Source organism: Leuciscus leuciscus (genome assembly GCF_965113295.1).
Source record: "Leuciscus leuciscus genome assembly, chromosome: 3".
Classification (NCBI taxonomy): domain Eukaryota; kingdom Metazoa; phylum Chordata; class Actinopteri; order Cypriniformes; family Leuciscidae; genus Leuciscus; species Leuciscus leuciscus.
This window is the reverse complement of record NC_138727.1, coordinates 545057-564139: the sequence shown is the minus strand read 5'-3', so window position 1 is coordinate 564139 and position 19083 is coordinate 545057. Positions and strand designations below refer to the sequence as shown.

Genomic DNA, 19083 nt, shown 5'->3' with positions numbered 1-19083 from the left:
ACAGTCCATCGGGGGCAGGGGGAGGGGGTAGCAATCGTACTCGGGTTCGGAACAGGCAATCGAACCAAGTGTGAAAGCACCCTTAGAGTCCAGTATTCCTGTATGCAGTATTCATTGCGATATCTGGGAGTTTTTGCGAAATTGACGTGTTTCCATTGGCCATATTATCAATTCGCAATTTCAATTTGCGCAATTTGAAGGGTAATGGAAACGCGACTAGTGATTCATACTTAGCCTACATTTATTTATTTAGCAGATGCTTTTATCCACACAACAAGCGATTCATTTTAAAGGGTTCTGTCTGGTGATAAAACAAGTGAACAACATCCTCTTAGTCAATTGTTTGATAATCTAAAAAAGCTGGTGATTTTCAGTGTTTCATGAATTAGTTCGCAGGGATGAAGTTGGGCCGTTAACCGAAACATGTGAACCTTATCTTTGTTTTATCAGACTAATATAATGGACACAAAATGCACAGGAGAGATGAGGTCTGGCCTCGCACAGGGTCACGTCTGGTGTATGATTAGACCAGAGTAACATCTGCACTAGAAAATCAATGCAGTTCCAGTTAATGACTGTCTAACCGTCCCTCGAACACGCATGAGTGACAGAAGCACACAAACACAAGGCTCAGAATCACTGTTTTATTTCAAAGCTCATCTCACACTCTTACAAATAAAGTTTCTCTATTGGCATCGATGGTTCCTTGAAGAACCTTTAACATCTTAAAAATAAAGGTTCCAAAAAGGGGTTCCACAGAAGAACCATTTTTGGTTCCCTAAAGAACCTTTCAGTGATCTTAGTGTGAAGAACATTTTAAAAACCTTTTTCCACTATAAAGAACCTTTTGTGCAATGCAAAGGTTCTGTGGATGTTATGGATGATATCAACTTTAAATATGGAACTTAACTTGGTTTGATTCTCTAGCAATCCATATTAGTTAGTCCAAAAACCAATATTCCAAATTATTTTGTTCATGCTTTCCCTTCTGCAATAATCCGCTGAGTGTCTTTTCTAAAAAAAGAGACCAACCTTAGGTCTGTATTCCAAAGCATTCATGAATTACAACCATTTAAGTTCAGATCTGTGGAGAGGTGAGAGTCTACAGGTCAAGAACTGATCCCTAAAGGCAGTGGCGTATCCAGGACATTTTTACTGGGGTGGCCAAGATGGGACACAAAACTAGAGTGGGGTGGCCATATATACTATAAAGTAATGTTATGTAAACCTTTAAACTCTTATATGTAAGGTGGGAGGAGTTGGATCTAGATTAGAGGAAATAGAGGATTTTAATAATAGTAACAAAGTGCAAACTTTATTTTTAAATAATGGTACTATTTCATAAAATGTAAGATATAGTCACAGGCCTATTTAGGAAATGTGTTTACTATAGTCTGTTATTAATTGCCATAGTGGGGGATATTATTTACTCAATTAACTTGGCCATTAACTTGTCCGAAAATGCATTTGTGTTTATCTGCAAAAAGGTTTACATACACTAGATTGCAGCCTAGGCTACTGTTAATGTAAATATAATGTTAGTGGTTTGTTTTTAAAGTCTACATTAGAGACCTGCGCGGGACGGATTTCTCACTTAATAATTCCTAAAAAGCTGACATCTCAGTTCATCGCCATCTCACAAATCTCTGTTATTATCAATGAAACTGGCAGCATAATTAATCTTTCATATTATCTACACTTTGTTTGATATAATAGATGATTTGGCAGTATGCAGAATTCAGCACTGAACAAAAAGTCCATTTTGAGCGATGAGGGGATTCTATCTTAAATGCATCTGATTGGCCATTGCGTTCAAGAAATCAACACATATGTCTGTGATTGGTTACATTGTTCAACGCTGCAAACATGTTATAAATAGAGACTCTGGCCTGTAAATAGTTTCTATTTTGTTTTAGTTGTTCTTGTTGCTTTTGTGCAACAGATGAATGACAATTTATTTGTTTTTATTTGTTCAATTTATAGATCATTCTATTTTGCGGGAGTCCCGACTCCCGCGAATCGACACACGAGTGCATTACCGCCCGCGCCCGCACTCGGCCATCAGATCTATATTCCCGTGCCGCACTCTGTTGCGTTGGGTCCCGACCATACCTCTCAATCGACTGATTCCAGCGTTTTTATCGTTGTTGTATTGTTGCAACTGTGTGACGTCCTCTTGTTTCACGGACCAGCAGCAGCAGGTGCACCGTGCAGCGCGCGTGCTCTTATCTCATGGGTCATCTGACCTGCATGGCCAAACGTCCGCTGAGCAGAAATCAGCTCTCACAGTCTCAGTACGACCGTTCCTGTGTTAGTTAAAAATGTGAAACTGGCCCTAAATCAGTTGATCAGCTGTCATCACTGATTGACAACATTTCTCGTTTCTTGTGTTGACGAACTTGACCTACCTATCAGATCTGGGGTGGCCGCAGGGGTGGCCAATGAGCTTTCAGGGGTGGCACCGGCCACCCCAGGCCACCCCCTAGAATCGCCATTGCCTAAAGGTTCTTTGGAGAACCGGAAGTGCTTCTTCAGTGGCAAAACCTTTATCCTCGGGCAAAGACAACAGGAGATCCACTGATATTATTCAACCCCTCAACGGGAGTTTTCATAACCATTCATGGTTTTATGATGGACAGATGCACTTTTATCATGGATAGATGCACTTTGATGGACTTCAAAACAGAAACTGGCCATTCACTCCCATTATAAAGCTTGGAAGAGTCATGACATTTTGTAATATAACGCTGTATTCGTCTGAAAGAAGATTGTCATATACACCTAGGATGACTTGAGGGTGAGTAAATCATGGGGTAAGTTTCATTTTTTGGTGAACTATCCCTTTAACAGGTCAAGAACTGATCCCTGAAAGGTTCTTTGGGGAACCGAATATGCTTCTTCAGTGGCGAAACCTTTAACCTCTGGTAAAGACAACTGGAGATGCACTGATATTATTCAACCCCTCAACGGGAGTTTTCACAACCATTTCAATCCATTTTAAGAAGTTAGCCACTTTGGTGTAAATCCCGTAGTACCCCGGCCGATGGCAGCCTTTACCCCACGACACGACGCCCGTGAGGAATGAGGTTCCCTCGTAGCGCGTGACTAGCGGACTTCCGTCATGTCCTCGGCAGGACTCGTGTTCGCCCACAACGTAGCCCACGCAGAACATGTTAGCAGTGACGTTGACGCGGCTGCTCGACACACACTGATCAGTGGGCACTAGCGGGACGTTGAGCCACTGTAGAGCGCCAGACGATGGGGCGCTCAGGCCTCGCGACGAGTGGATGTTGTGCCCGACGGTTCGCTTGCTCCATCTGCTGAGCGTGTGGAAGCGTACGGCTACAAGCTCGTCCTGTGCTAGCTGTGCCGTGGGTAAGCATACGGGCACGGCGTACGCTGAGCGCTTGAGTTCTCCATGAAGCTTCAGGAGGGCCAGGTCACCATCCAGTGAGACGGGGTCGTAACTCTCGTGGATAACCACAGCAGAAACATCGTACGTCTCCTCTGGGCCGTCCATCACATCCAGGTCATGATCACCTGAGGACAAACAACTGCTGTAGACAAAACTGGAACGGAGCTGAATAATGACAATACGGACGTTATTCACAGCAGCACCATCTTTGATTTTTAACGGGAATGAAAGCGAGGCTGTGAGAGATAAGACATACATCTCTTCAGTGCGTTGTTCTATTATTTAAAGGCGCAGTGTGTAAGTTTTAGTGGCATCTAGTGGTGAGGTTGCGAATTGCAACCAACAGAAGTTACGGTGGCTGACAGGGAAAGATGTCGACGGTTAAGCTGTGTTTTAGACGTAAGTAGAGAGACTGCGTATGTTCGTTTGGCCGGAAGCTAGAATTTTACTTTGTAACGTGTTAAATTAAGATCGTGTTAAACGATCTCAGATTAACCTGACATCGCTAGCTTCCGTTACTACTAGCACAACACGCTAGTAATTCGCTAGCCTGTTAACGCGCCACCCGTGCGCTCAGCTATTTTTATTTATTTTCTCTCGCGCCTTTGAGTTCATAAAAGCTCAGGTGAGTAAGAAACACTCAACAAACACGGTGAGTAATGTCTTGTCCTGTTATTATCATGCGTCGTGTCTGAACGCGTTGTTGTTTTTGGAGCTCTATCGATTTGATTTATAATTCTTGATTTTTCTCTTTAAACTCGCTTACAACGAACATTTTCTACTTTTCCTCACTGAGAAGCACTACTGCTCAAACCTCCTAGTTACAACACGGACTGTTGAGCAGACGCGTCTCAAGCCTATTAGTGATCTAAGGTGCACAGTCACTGCTTTCCTGGTGCTCGTGTTTCTGAAATCGCTGCTCGCGTTCCCGAGATCCTGAACGGTGACGAGCGCGTCGGAACTGTGGTCCTGCACGCGGGAGTGAACGACATCAGGCTGCGCCAGACGGAGATTCTGAAGAAAGACTTCAGGAATCTGATCGATACGGTACGCAGCACATCGCCTGAAACAACGATCATTGTGTCAGGACCGCTTCCCACGTACCGATTAGGGCATGAAAAATTCAGCAGATTATTTGCGCTAAATGAATGGTTAATGTCATGGTGCAATGAGCAGAAACTGCTCTTTGTAAATAATTGGAAACTGTTTTGGGAGCGTCCTAGGCTTTTCCGTGCTGATGGCTTACACCCAAGCAGATTCGGAGCGGATCTTCTGTCGGATAACATCTCCAAAATGTTAAATACCCTTTGACTAGTAACCAAAAGTCCAAATCATAGTCTCTGCTGCACCAATTTAACTGATATAAATACTAGTGTAGAACATTGCATAGAAACCGTGTCTATTCCTCGTTTAGTGAGATCAAATAATAAATCTACTGCAGGATCTAGGAAAAATCTAATTGTTATTAAAACAGAAAATGTTGCTATTAGTGAACAAAAACTATTTCTAAAGCTAGGTCTTCTAAACATTAGATCACTCACACCTAAGGCAGTTATTGTAAATGAAATAGTCACAGATAATAGCTTCGATGTACTTTGCCTTACTGAAACCTGGCTTAAACCAAATGATTATTTCGGTATTAATGAGTCTACTCCTCCTGGATACTGTTATAAGCATGAGCCCCGTCTGATTGGTCGTGGCGGCGGTGTTGCAACCATCTATAGAGATATTCTCAATGTTACTCAGAAAACGGGTTATAAGTTTATTTCATTTGAAGTACTTGTACTAAATGTTACGCTCTTAGATGTTAGAAAAACATCCCTATTATCTCTAGCCTTGGCAACCGTATAGACCGCCAGGGCCTTACGCTGATTTCCTAAAAGAGTTTGCAGATTTTCTCTCAGACCTATTAGTCAATTTCGATAAAGCATTAATTGTTGGAAATTTTAACATACACGTAGATAATCCAAATGATGCGTTAGGGGCTGCGTTTACAGATTTATTAAATTCATTTGGGGTCAAGCAAAACGTCACCGGACCAACACATCGTCTTAATCATACACTCGATTTAATTATATCACATGGAACCGATCCAACCGATATAGATATCATTCCACAAAGTGATGATGTCACTGATCACTACAAGGTAACTTGCATATCACGTACTGCTGTAATATGTCATGCGGCGTCGCGTTATCAACCAGGCAGAACAATCCTCCCATCCACCATAGATAATTTCTCAAATTGCTTATCTAATCTGTCTCAGCTGCTGCCTGAACCCAAACAAACAGATGAACTAGAAGAACTAACTAGCACTATGAGCACCATTCTCTCTAGAACATTGGATGTGGTTGCACCTATTAAATTAAAAAAGGTCAGAGAGAAAATTAAAGAACCATGGTACAACAATACTACGCATGTTTTAAAGAGAGAAACCCGTATTTTAGAGCGTAAATGGAAACAAACTAATTTAGAGGTCTTTAGAATCGCGTGGAAAGACAGTACGTCACGTTATAAAAAGGCCCTAAAAGCGGCCAGGGCTGAGCACCTCCGCAAATAATAGAAAACAACCAAAACAATCCAAGGTTTTTATTTAACACCGTGGCTAGACTAACAAATAAACAGACGTCACCCGAACAAAATATCCCGTTACAGTTCAGTAGTAATGATTTCATGAACTTCTTCACTGAGAAAATAGAAAGCATCAGAACCACAATTGTAAACGTTCAATCTTCAATCGCGCCTTATAATTCAGCTTCAATTATCACCCCGCAAGAACAATTACAGTGCTTTACAACTATAGAACAAAAAGAGTTAAATAAACGTATCACTTCATCTAAAACAACATGTTTATTAGATCCTATACCAACTAAACTACTGAAAGAAGTGTTACCTGTAGTGGAAGAGCCTCTCCTCAATATTATTAACTCGTCTTTATCTTTAGGTCATGTTCCAAGAACATTTAAACTGGCAGTTATAAAACCACTCATTAAGAAACCACAATTAGATCATAATAATCTAGCAAATTATAGACCCATTTCAAATCTTCCATTTATGTCTAAAATATTAGAAAAAGTGGTGTCCGCTCAACTGGGCTCTTTCTTGCAACAAAATGATATTTATGAAAAGTTTCAGTCTGGATTCAGACCGCATCATAGCACTGAAGCTGCGCTCGTTAAAATCACAAATGATTTACTTTTAGCTTCTGACCAAGGCTGTATTTCAATACTAGTTTTACTTGATCTTAGTGCTGTGTTCGATACTATAGATCATACATTACTCTTAGATCGACTACAAAATTATACTGGTGTTCAAGGACAAGCACTAAGCTGGTTCAAATCATACCTATCTGACCGCTACCATTTTGTCTATTTAAATGGAGAAAAATCGACCATAACTCCAGTAAACTATGGAGTGCCGCAGGGATCTGTGTTAGGCCCTCTGTTATTTTCAATATATATGATGCCACTTGGAAATATTATAAGGAAACATGGAATTAGTTCCATTGTTATGCTGATAACACTCAAATATATATTTCATCACGGCCGGATGAAAACGCTAAATTTTCCAAATTGACAGAGTGTGTTAAAGATATAAAAGATTGGATGACGCGTAATTTTCTTTTATTAAATCCAGACAAGACAGAGGTAATACTTATCGGTTCAAAAAACCGCCCACAAAACCTCGCACAATACAACTTTAACATCATAGGATGTCCTGTTACTTTATCCTCTACAGTAAAAGACCTGGGTGTTATACTCGATTGCAACCTGTCTTTTGAAAATCATATTTCATATGTTACAAAAACAGCCTTTTTCCACCTTAGAAACATTGCTAAGCTACGTAATATGCTATCAGTTTCTGATGCAGAAAAGTTAGTTCATGCATTCATGACCTCGAGACTGGATTACTGTAATGCTTTATTAGCTGGTTGTCCTGCATCCTCAATAAACAAGCTACAGTTAGTCCAAAATGCCGCCGCTAGAGTTCTTACGAGACCAAGAAAATATGATCATATAACACCGATTTTATCATCACTGCATTGGTTACCTATAAAGCTCCGTATTAATTACAAGGTATTGCTACTGACTTATAAAGCCCTAAACGGCTTAGCTCCAGTCTATTTAACGGATCTTCTATCGCCCTATAATCCATCGCGCTCTTTAAGATCACTAAATTCAAGGCTTTTGGTCATACCTAGGATATCCAGAACCACCAAAGGAGGGAGAGCATTTTCACATTTGGCTCCAAAACTCTGGAATAGTCTTTCCTGATACTGTTCGTTGCTCAGACTCGCTCTCCCAGTTTAAAACTAGATTAAAGTCGCATCTCTTCAGCCAGGCATTCATATAATCCTACAGTTCAAACTACAATCCGGCCTCTAGCTCATAAATGCCAGAGGAGAACTGGCCCCCGACTGAGCCTGGGTTCTCCCAAGGTTTTTTTTCTCCATTAGGTCACCTGATGGAGTTTTAGGACACCATTAGGTCACTTGATGGAGTTTTTCGGTTCCTTGCCACTGTTGCCTTTGGCTTGCTCAGTTGGGGATATTTTGGGGATATTTAAACAAATATTTAAACATATCCTCTTGAAACAAACTTTGTTGTATTATTTTAATTTAATACTGTGAAGCTGCTTTGATACAATCTGTATTGTGAAAAGCGCTATACAAATAAACTTGACTTGACTTGACTTGATGGATACTGTCTTGATGGGAGGAGTCTATTAGCCTCAAGCAAAAGAGCGCAAACTTCTTCAGACATCCCAGAATAATAAGATCCCTCTCACATCAGAAGAGAACAACAGTCCGTCCTGTAATCTGCCACGGGTGAGTAGCGCTTCATTGTCCAAAGCCTGTGATATTTTCATATAACCTCAAATAATATAATTATTGCACGTTATTCGCACTAGTGGCGATCATGGGAGTAAAGAAAAGGTTGTTTATGATGTTACGTTAAACATCACGCGTTGAACAGACTATTCGCCTCGTCTGCTGTTTCAGGTTCACGCGCCGCGTTTTTAAAATGTTTAACTTTTAAAACACGGGAACTCTTTTACATTTTGATCGCGTTGTAAAACCACAAGCGCGTTCTGTGGCTCACTGCAGTTTAAAGCCCTCATTACCTGTTCCGGCCAGCAGGTGGTGCTGTCAGTCAGTCAGCACGCTTCAATAAACCTATTGATTCAAATAGCTGATAGTAAGGTGTTAACTTCTATGTGCTGTTCACAGTTTACAATGTGACCTTGTAAATGTATAGTTTTAAAGGGAAATTAAATAAAATTGTTATGGATGCGTTTAACCCTAGCAAAAATTGTTTCTGAAGCTGTGCTGTAACTAAACAAAGAAACCACGTGTTGTTTAGATACCTGCAGTTTAGGTGTTCCTTATCTACTACACTATTATTTTATAAGCACCCCCAACCATAAAAGTCCTGGAGTCACCACTGCCCTCCGTATATGTCGACTGATAAGTAGCCGTGTTTCCATTGCAGATTTGCAAGATTTTCTAAATGTCGATAAAAAACTATTGTGAAATGACAACGTTTCCATTAACCGATGTTATATGCGACTAAAAGGTCATTTTTTCCTCACGCGATAAGTAGTCAGCTGCCGCACTAGCTATTATTATTCATTGTAAGGAGTCATAGGCGTGTTATACAAGCTTTAATGGCAAGGAAAGTGTCTGGGTGTTTCTCCCTCATTTCTGCTTCAAGATCTTGATAAATTGTGGCATTTCTTTGTTGTATAGAATCCAGTATTCGCGTAATTTATTTGTCTTTAACGAGATAATGAAGAACTGTCTTATCTTCTGTCCAAACATACTGCGCCATCTTTAAAGAATGATTGAATGTTACGTACACCATGTGACCTTTAAATGCGAAAAAACTGTTTCCATTGCAGTTTTGCGAAATATTCCTTTTTCGAATTGCCTGAAAAACCTCATGCAAATGTAAAAAAAAAAAATTATATTTGAGAGTTTTTCCAAAATGTACGTGTTTCCATTGGGGCGTATTTTCAAATCGCAATTTCAATTTGTGCAATTTGAAGGGTATTGGAGACGCGGTTATTGGTGTCTGTCTGGTGATCGTACTGTCTTCCGGTCATCCTCGAAGTATTCCCGGGGCCTCTTCTTTTTCTGCACTTCTCCTCGATACACTCGCGCTCCAGATTCCCCTGCAGGATCTCCTCCAGCAGAAACACATTAGCCCGTCTGGAGCGCAGGAGCATCGAATTCGCCCGCCGGTGAGACCGAAACACTGAAACACACGCTCGACTCATCATGACCACAAACATCATCCCAGCTGACAAGGGGCGCGTTTCCCAAAAGCAGCGTTGGCCAACTATGATCGCAGTTTCCATTGAACTCTATTGGTAACGACGGAACTTGCGACCACAGTTGGCTTTGGGAAACGCACCCCAGATGTGCGCTAAGAACAAAGTACACAAAGTAGTAACATTTAAAAATCGTTAATGAACGTCCAACTTGCATGTTTCAGAAAAAAGTTCCATGAACGATAAATAATGTGCTAACATTCTCAGAACACTATTAAAGACCAGATAACTTTGAACAAATGTTCTGTTAACTTGTGTTTGTTCGTAACTTCAAGAACGTAACAGAACGTTCCCTGTTCGCTGGGATGCCGTGAAGAAATCAATGACGCATCTTTGACAAATTCACATCCTGAAGTCATTCTGATCACAGTGGTTTGAGGAACAGGACCAGTGAATGTCCTAATCTAACTCTTTAAATCAGCAAAACAAGGATCGAGAGTAACATGCACCCAACTAACAGGGAACGTTCTCAGAACAAACGGTATTCCAGGAACGTTAATAATGAACGTTTGCTCAAAGTTATCTAGTCTTTAATAATGTTCTCAAAACGTTTGCACAAAAATATTATCTATACTTCGTTCATGGAACGTGTTTTTCTGAAATGTTTTAGTTGGACGTTTATTTAACGTTTTTTAAATGTTAGGCTACTACTCGTTTCAGAACATTCAAAAGTAAAACCTGGACGAGTTTGATACCTTTACATAACTTAGCAAAACATTAGCAAAACGTTGTTAGGTTAGCTGGACGGATGATAATTGATCTCTCACCCGTGCGTTGATCCGTCGACGACACATGATGAATGATCAGCGTGAAGAACAGGGGCTCGTTCTTAGTACGTTGCTTGAAACATCCGAGATCTAATAAGACATCCAAGATGATATCATCGTGGTAATCATGATCTGGCTAACTCGGTTCTTCGAACACACCTGCCGGTTATGATTAGTATCGCTGGATTGAGTTAGTGAGATAATTGCGCGTTCATGCGCTGGTTTAAAAGGGGATATGTATTGATAGTAGAAACATTGATCAGCAACGCTGCTATTGGCTGTTCAGCGTGGCCAAAGAGCGCGCACAGTTTTTCTCCTCAGCAGAGCAAGAACTAATAGTCGAAGTTTATTCGGAATTTTAATGTTTAATAAAAACGCCAGGGAACACCTCAAAGTCTGCAAAAGCCAGGAGAGAGGGCTGGCAAAAAGTAGCAGACAATTTAAATCCGTTAGATGTGGCCATGTTAGATGTTTTTATCACTTATTAGCCTATATATTTGTATTTTAATAATTGCATAATTACTTTGTTCATTGTAATGTCAGAGTCACCACACTAGAACATGGGAACAAATAAAAGTGAAGTACAAAAATATTCTACATAATGGTAATTTTTAGTTAGCCTATATTATAGTCTCTTTTATAAAAGGCACTGTTAAATAAATGGTTGTCTGTTTATAAAAGCAACCAAGAAAAAGGCAAAACATTTTTTTATTTTTGCTGCATTAAATTAAGGCCGTATAGTCATTTCAACTGTTAAATCTTGAGTAATGATTAATTGCTTTGACTTGTGAAAGTGAAAACTGATAAACTTATGTTAATGTAAAAATATTTTGCCATGAGTTATTGATCACATTTTTCCCGAGTGTAGTTCATTGTAATGACATTGTGTTTTCCTCTTTTGTGCACTTTTACATAATACACCAACACTTGTATCTGTTCCCAAGAAAGTGGTGGATGAAATACAGTATGTGCAGTAAGTGGACATTTTCTAACTTTCCAAAGGAAAGAAAGTATAAGACTTTGTAATGTCCATTTGTTTCCATTGCACTGGACAGTGAATAAACCCTGTCAGATAACTGTCATATGGAGGAACTAGCCCTGCAAGTGCATAAATAACTTTACTTCATTTATACTTTATGCTTTATGGCTGCAATATAAGTGTCAGGATTCCACATCTCCAGAAAGGCCTACAGAAGAGTCTGCACAGACAGAGGAGACATAGGCCTACAGGTGGGCAGTGGATAGACAACTTTTCCTTTTTATTTGTTGCATGAGGCATGTGTCTAATATCTCTTGTTGCAGGCACTTGACCACTGGCTTTTCTTTACAAAGAACAATTGAAATAAAACTCAAGGAACTAAGCATATTTGTCTTTTATTAAACATTTAATGAAAAGTTTTTTTTTTTTTGGCAATGTTGTGTAATATGGCACATGCAACAATGTCACAGGCCCTGTCAGGTGTGCAACCCTCAGACTTTTCAGACACTGAAATCTTCCCTTTAGTTAGCCAAAGTTCATTTCATTGTGTGCCCTTGTCCTGGCTAGAGCTTCATTGTAACTGGTTTGGGTCAGGGAATGGGGTCATAAAACACCTGTCTGCTGGCAGGAACATGTCATAATCACCTATGAAAAAATGCAGTTCTGTTAGGATCAGCATAAGTGTATGTAATACAGTGAGCTTGATATTTAATTGTGGAACTTTTCTTACCACTTTCAAATAATGTGCATAATGTGAATCTCTGAAAATTCTTAAGTCATGCACAGATCCTGGCCATTTTGCTTTCACATTTGTGATATGGAAGATTTTAGTCAACTGCCTTTTTTTATTTGATATAATATTACTAATGTGGAATATTAAGAATCACAATAGTAACTGGGCTGCACATTTACATTGTGAACCCCCTTTCTGTTCACATAATCCCCTTCATTGAGGCCTTGATGGCAGTCTATGGTCTAGCCTATAGTCTATGGTACCAATCACGTTAGTGAAGCCTCAGTGACACATACTGTAATCGGCATGGTCATGATTGCATGATCTTCATAAAAAAATGATGATAGCCTAAAAAAACTGCTTTAAAAAAAACTGCTTTACAACATTGGGTCTTCAGTGGCTTGGAAATGACACAAAAAAAAAACCTAAAACTGTTTTTTAAACCTAAAAGCGCCAGGTAGGTAGGAAAAAAATCTACATCTTCCGGGGGCGCGGCCTGCTGCTGACCCTGTGTCTCGCTCTTGTCTCGTGGCGTTTTGTTTGTGTATTGAAGTTATTTTATTCGTTTTTATTTATTTTTTGTTCTTTTAAACTGGAAGCAGTATGAATGTGTACATGATCAGCGTGGTCTCGGCGCTGTTTGTACTGGTGCTGGCGGGCGAGGCCTTTGAAGATCAACTGGCTTCTATGGTGTCGAGTCGGACTTATTCAAGAGACTTCTTGCTATCCTTACGACATAACAATAATTATGCTGTCGAAGTGGAGATTCCATCAAGTATATGTCTGCACAAAAAAAGGAGATCAAGGACTAAGAAGCGAGGGTCAAGAGGAGGAATTCGCAATAGACTGCGGAGGCGAGGACGCCGTCATCCCCTTCCAGTGATCACGCTGTCTAACGTAAGATCTCTTAATAACAAGTTAAACAAGAGGAGGAATTTAGGAGTAGTAATCTCATCTGTTTTACGGAAACATGGCTAAAAGAAGATCATATTGTGGACATCGAGGGATTTACCAGTATACGAGCCGACAGAGACAAGGTAAAATCGCAGAAATCGGTCGGCGGGGGACTCTGTATGTATGTTGATAAGAGCTGGTCATCTCAGTTTACGATAATTGAACAGACTTGTACCCCGGACTATGAGACTTTGGGTGTATCTTTTAGACCATTTTATCTGCCGCGGGAATTTGGTCGAATAACCATATTCCTAGTGTATATACCAGGACCTAATAATAGCCTGGCAGCGGAGCATATTGCAGAGTGCTTTACTAGGATCCTAACAAAATCGGCAGATCAACCAGTCTTCATATTAGGGGATTTTAATACACTTTCATTAACAGAGACTCTTCCACACTTGCAGCAATATATTGATTGTCCAACCCGTTTCTCACGCACACTGGATTTGTGTTATGGTAACATTGACGACGCATACAAGGCAGTAGGCCTATGTCGAGCACCGATTGGCAGATCGGATCATAATGTTATCCATCTACTGCCAACATACAGACAACGTGTTAGAAGAGACAAACCAGTGGAAAAGAGAATTCAGGTTTGGAGTAAGGATAAAGAAGACATGTTAAAAGACTGTTTTTGCACTACAAACTGGGATGTATTTTTTGATTCATGTAGAGACCCTCACGAACTAACTGACTGTATTACCTCTTATATTCAATTTTGTGAAGAAACAGTTATTGACACTAAAGTGGTTAAAGTCTTCTCAAATAATAAGCCATGGCTCTCTAAAGATTTAAAGAAACTCCTTAATGAAAAGAATCAGGCATTTCGTGAAAATAATAATGAGGGTTTTAAAATTAAAAGGAAGGAATTGAGAGCCATGATACAAAAAGCAAAAATTGACTTTAAATGTAAGGTAGAGGATCAGTTAGCGAATCAAGATGCAAGGAGTGCTTGGCAAGGCTTGAATAAGATGATGAGGCGTGACTCGAGAGATGTAAATAATGATATTATTATAGGGACAGATGGTTTTAAATGGGTAAATGATTTGAATCTGTTTTATGGAAGATATGATGAAGCTGATAATAGAAATAAGATTAAAGAAATCAGTGATAGGATTCCAGTGGGGCCGCCTATTTGTTTGACAAGTGATCAGATCAGAAGGTCTCTTAAATGCATTAGGCCCTATAAAGCACCAGGTCCAGATGGCCTTAAAGGCAGAGTTTTAAAGATATGTGTAAATTAACTAACTAATCCCTTAACAAAATTGTTTCAGTTTTTATTAGATTTACAGATAGTACCAAATGCATGGAAGTTATCATTTATACGACCCCTTTCTAAAAAAGTGAGAGCAAAAAATCTAGAGGACTTTCGTCCTGTGGCTCTCACATCAATACTCGCTAAATGCATGGAAAGAGTAGTCAGTTATCACCTGAAACCATACATTTCAGAGCAATTAGATGTATTGCAATTTTCATATAAACCGCAAAGAGGGACAGAGGATGCAATGCTCACTATGGTTGATACAATTGCTAGCCATTTACAACAAGCAAAGGCTTATGTGCGTGTTCTTTTTATTGATTACACCTCTGCCTTTAATACCATGCAGATACATCTACTCTTGGAACGTCTTTTTGTTCTAGGTGTAAATGGAGGAATAGTACATTGGATAAAGAATTTTTTAACAAATAGACCACAGCGAGTATGTGTACGGGGGTTTAAATCAGATATTATGTTTTTAAACACGGGGGCACCACAAGGATGTGTCCTGTCACCTCTGTTGTTTTCTGTTTATACAAATGATATAAGAGTGCAGCATGAGAATTATAAATTATACAAATATGCAGATGATATGGCACTTGTGGCACTTTTATGGAAAGACTGTGTACATTTTGAGTACGAGGAGCAGGTTTTGAGACTAGAAAAATGGTGTGAAGCAAGTTCTTTATTGATAAATGTAAATAAAACAAAAGAGCTGATTTTAAATTATTCAGAGCCTGTAACAGAAATCATGTTATGTGATCAAACAGTTGAAATTGTGAAGACTTTAAGTATTTGGGAACCATGACTGTAAATTGAATTTTTCTGATAATGTGAATCTTATTTGTAAGAAAGCAAATCAAAGGCTATTCTTGCTAAGGAAATTGAGAGAATTTTCTGTAAGTCAGGCTGTTCTGCAAAGAGTGTATATAAGTTTAATTGAGAGTGTTTTGGGGTATAATAATATAACTGTGTGGTTTGGGCGAGTTACATCTGTGAATAAAGTAAAATTAGACAGAATTACAAGAGTAGCAGGAAAAATTATAGGATCTAAGCAGAAATCAGTTGCAGAGTTATATCAAATTGCGGTTCAGAGAAAAGCTTTGACTATAGCAAGAGACACAACACACCCCTTGAATCATGTTTTTGAATTATTACCATCACGTCGTCGCTACAGAGTACCAAAAGCGACCAAAGCAATATATAAACAAACTTTTGTACCAAATGCAATAAGTCTTTTGAATAAGAGGAATGAAATGTGAATATTTTAAGTTTTGATGTATATTGTGTATTGTTAATTGTTTTGTGATTGTATGGCGAGACCAAAGACCAATTTTCAGCTAAGGCTGAATAATAAAGTCCTACTACTACTACTACTACTACTAAACTCCGAATGACACGACAGACAGCACTTTCCATCAAGTTCTCCGCATCTCCAATAGTGTAAAGGAAAGAGCCACTCGCAAATAATCTTAGGGCAATGCAAACAGTTTGTGCTGTAGTTAAAGCCAGACTCCGACAAGTCGAAAATAAATGTGCGTTTCCAACAAATGAATAATGTAAACGACAATCTCACGAGTCACGAGAAAAAATATATATCTCAGAAAGTGCACTATTGCTCAGCGCTGGACTTCCCGTATCAGCTCCGCTTATGAAGCCGCGATCTAATCCTGTTAACATGAAATAAGCCTCTGCTCCCGAGCAGGGGCTCGTTCTTCGTACGTTGCTTATTACATCCGAGATCAAATGACACATCCAAGATAATATCATCGTGCTAATCATGATCTGGCTAACTCGGTTCTTCGAACACACTTGCCGGATAGGATTAGTATCGCTGGATTGAATTATCTGAGATAATTGCGCGTTCATGCGCTGGGTTAAAAGGGGACATGTATCGATAGTAGAAACATTGATCAGCAACGCTGCTATTGGCTGTTCAGCGTGGCCAAAGAGCGCGCTCAGTTTTTCTCCGCAGCAGAGCAAGAACAGTCGAAGTTTATTCGGAATTTTAATGTTTTAATGCAAAACGCCAGGGAACACCTCAAAGTCTGCAAAAGCCAGGAGAGAGGGCTGGCAAAAAGTAGCAGACAATTTAAATCCGTTAGAAGTGGCCATGTTAGATGTTTTTTTATCACTTATTAGCCTATATTTTTGTATTTGAATAATTGCATAATTACTTTGTTCATTGTAATGTCAGAGTCACCACACTAGAACATGGGAACAAACAAAAGTGAAGTACAAAAATATTCTACATAATGGTAATTTTTTTGTTATATTATAGTCTCTTTTATAAAAGACACTGTTAAATAAACGGTTGGCTGTTTATAAAAGCAACCAAGAAAAAGGCTGAGCAAAAAAAAAAAAAGAAGAAAAGATCTTAGTAGCCTACACTGTAAAATAATTTTTGCTGCATTAAATTAAGGCTGTATAGTCATTTCAACTGTTAAATCTTGAGTAATGATGAATTGCTTTGACTTGTGAAAGTGAAAACTAATAAACTTATATTAATGTAAAAATATTTTTCCAGAGTTCATATAATGACATTGTGTTTTCCTCTTTTGTGCACTTTTACATAATACACCAACACTTGTATCTGTTCCCAAGAAAGTGGTAGCTGAAATATGTGCAGTAAGTGGACATTTTTTTTATAACTTTCCAAAGGAAAGAAAGTATAAGACTTTGTAATGTCCATTTGTTTCCATTTCACTGGACAGTGAATAAACCCTCTCAGATAACTGTCATATGGAGGAACTAGCCTACCTGCAAGTGCATAAATAACTTTACTTCATTTATACTTGTATGCTTTATGGCAGCAATATAAGTGTCAGGATTCCACATCTCCAGAAAGGCCTACAGAAGAGTCTGCACAGACAGAGGAGACATAGGCCTACAGGTGGGCAGTGTATAGCCAACTTTTCCTTTTTATTTGTTGCATGAGGCATGTGTCTAATATGTTGCAGGCACTTGAACACTGGCTTTTCTTTACAAAGAACAATTGAAATAAAACTCAAGGAACTAAGTATATTGGTCTTTTATTAAACTTTTCATTATATTATAATGAAAAGTTTTTTTTTGTTGTTTTTTTTTGGGCAATGTTGTGTAATATGGCACATGCAGCAATGTCACAGGCCCTGTCAGGTGTGCAAACCTCAGACTTATCAGACACTGAAATCTTCCCTTTAGTTAGCCAAAGTTAATTTCATTGTGTGCCCTTGTCCTGGCTAGAGCTTCATTGTAACTGGTTTGGGTCAGGGAATGGGGTCATGAAACACCTGTCTGCTGGCAGGAACATGTCATAATCACCTATGAAGAAATGCAGTTCTGTTAGGATCAGCATAAGTGTATGTAATACAGTGAGCTTGATATTTAATTGTGGAACTTTCCTTACCACTTTCAAATAATGTGCATAAATGTGAATCTCTGAAAATTCTTAAGTCATGCACAGATCCTGGCCATTTTGCTTTCACATTTGTGATATGGAAGATTTTAGTCAACTGACTTTTTTTATTTGATATAATATTATTAATCTGGAATATTAAGACTCCCAATAGTAACTGGGCTGCACATTTACATTGTGAACCCCCTTTCTGTTCACATAATCCCCTTCATTGAGGCCTTGATGGCAGTCTATGGAGGCCTATAGTCTATGGTACCAATCACGTTAGTGAAGCCTGAGTGACATACTGTAATCGGCATGGTCATGATTGCATGATCTTCATAAAAAATGATAGCCAAAAAAAAAAAAAAAAAAAAAAACTGCTTTAAAAAAACTGCTTTACAACATTGGGTCTTAAAAACCTAAAACTGTTTTTTAAACCTAAAAGCGCCAGGTAAACTCCGAATGACACGACAGACAGCACTTTCCATCAAGTTCTCTGCTCCAATAGTGTAAAGGAAAGAGCCACTCGCAAATAATCTTAGGGCAATGCAAACAGTTTGTGCTGTAGTTAAAGCCCGACTCCGACAAGTCGAAAATAATGTGCGTTTCCAACAAATTAATAATGTAAACGACAATCTCACGAGTCACGAGAAAAAAATTTCAATCTCAGAAAGTGCACTATCGCGCTGCGCTGGACTTCCCGTATCAGCTCCGCTTATGAAGCCGGGATCTAATCCTGTTTACATGAAATAAGCCTGCTCCCGAGCAGGTTCAAGTTTGCGCACCTGTTGCTATGACAGCAAGTCCAGGATGAGCGTCGAAGAACCAAACAATCCAAGATCATGCCAAATCGTCAACAATCAAATCCAGCTAACTGAGTTAGCGACGTACGAAGAACGAGCCCCGGGTTCAAGTTTGCGCACCTGTTGCTATGACAGCAAGTCCAGGATGAGCTTCGAAGAACCAAACAATCCAAGATCATGCCAAATCGCCAACAATCAAATCCAGCTAACTGAGTTAGCAACGTACGAAGAACGGGCCCCTGCAGACGACATATCAGTAGGCTTGTTTGAGATGCGCCTTGCCTCGCCTGAAATGTAGTGCCTCACCGGCTGCAGTGAGAGGAGGAGAGAAAAAAGCGCAGGCAAGACGGACAGATCTCTCTTCTCGTAGTGGATCTGACACCTGCGAGATCAAAGATGGATATCGCGGGATTCACCGGGTTCACGCTCGTGCACAGTGTTGCTAATAAACTGGATGGAATT

The 19083-nt window shown here is 39.4% G+C and overlaps 1 protein-coding gene and 1 long non-coding RNA gene across 2 annotated transcripts in view; one reads left to right on the top strand and one right to left on the bottom strand.

The window, feature by feature from the left end:
- The window catches only part of LOC309494587, a 97348-nt gene that overhangs the window by 6158 nt on the left and 72107 nt on the right, over positions 1–19083 (top strand). The gene's annotated exons all lie outside the window — the stretch shown is intronic.
- Positions 2504–3991, bottom strand: LOC309494517 (coagulation factor VII-like). Its single transcript, XM_082163946.1, has one exon. The coding sequence runs from the start codon at positions 3671–3673 to the stop codon at positions 2915–2917; it is 759 nt and encodes a 252-aa protein (XP_082020072.1). The 5' UTR covers positions 3674–3991; the 3' UTR covers positions 2504–2914.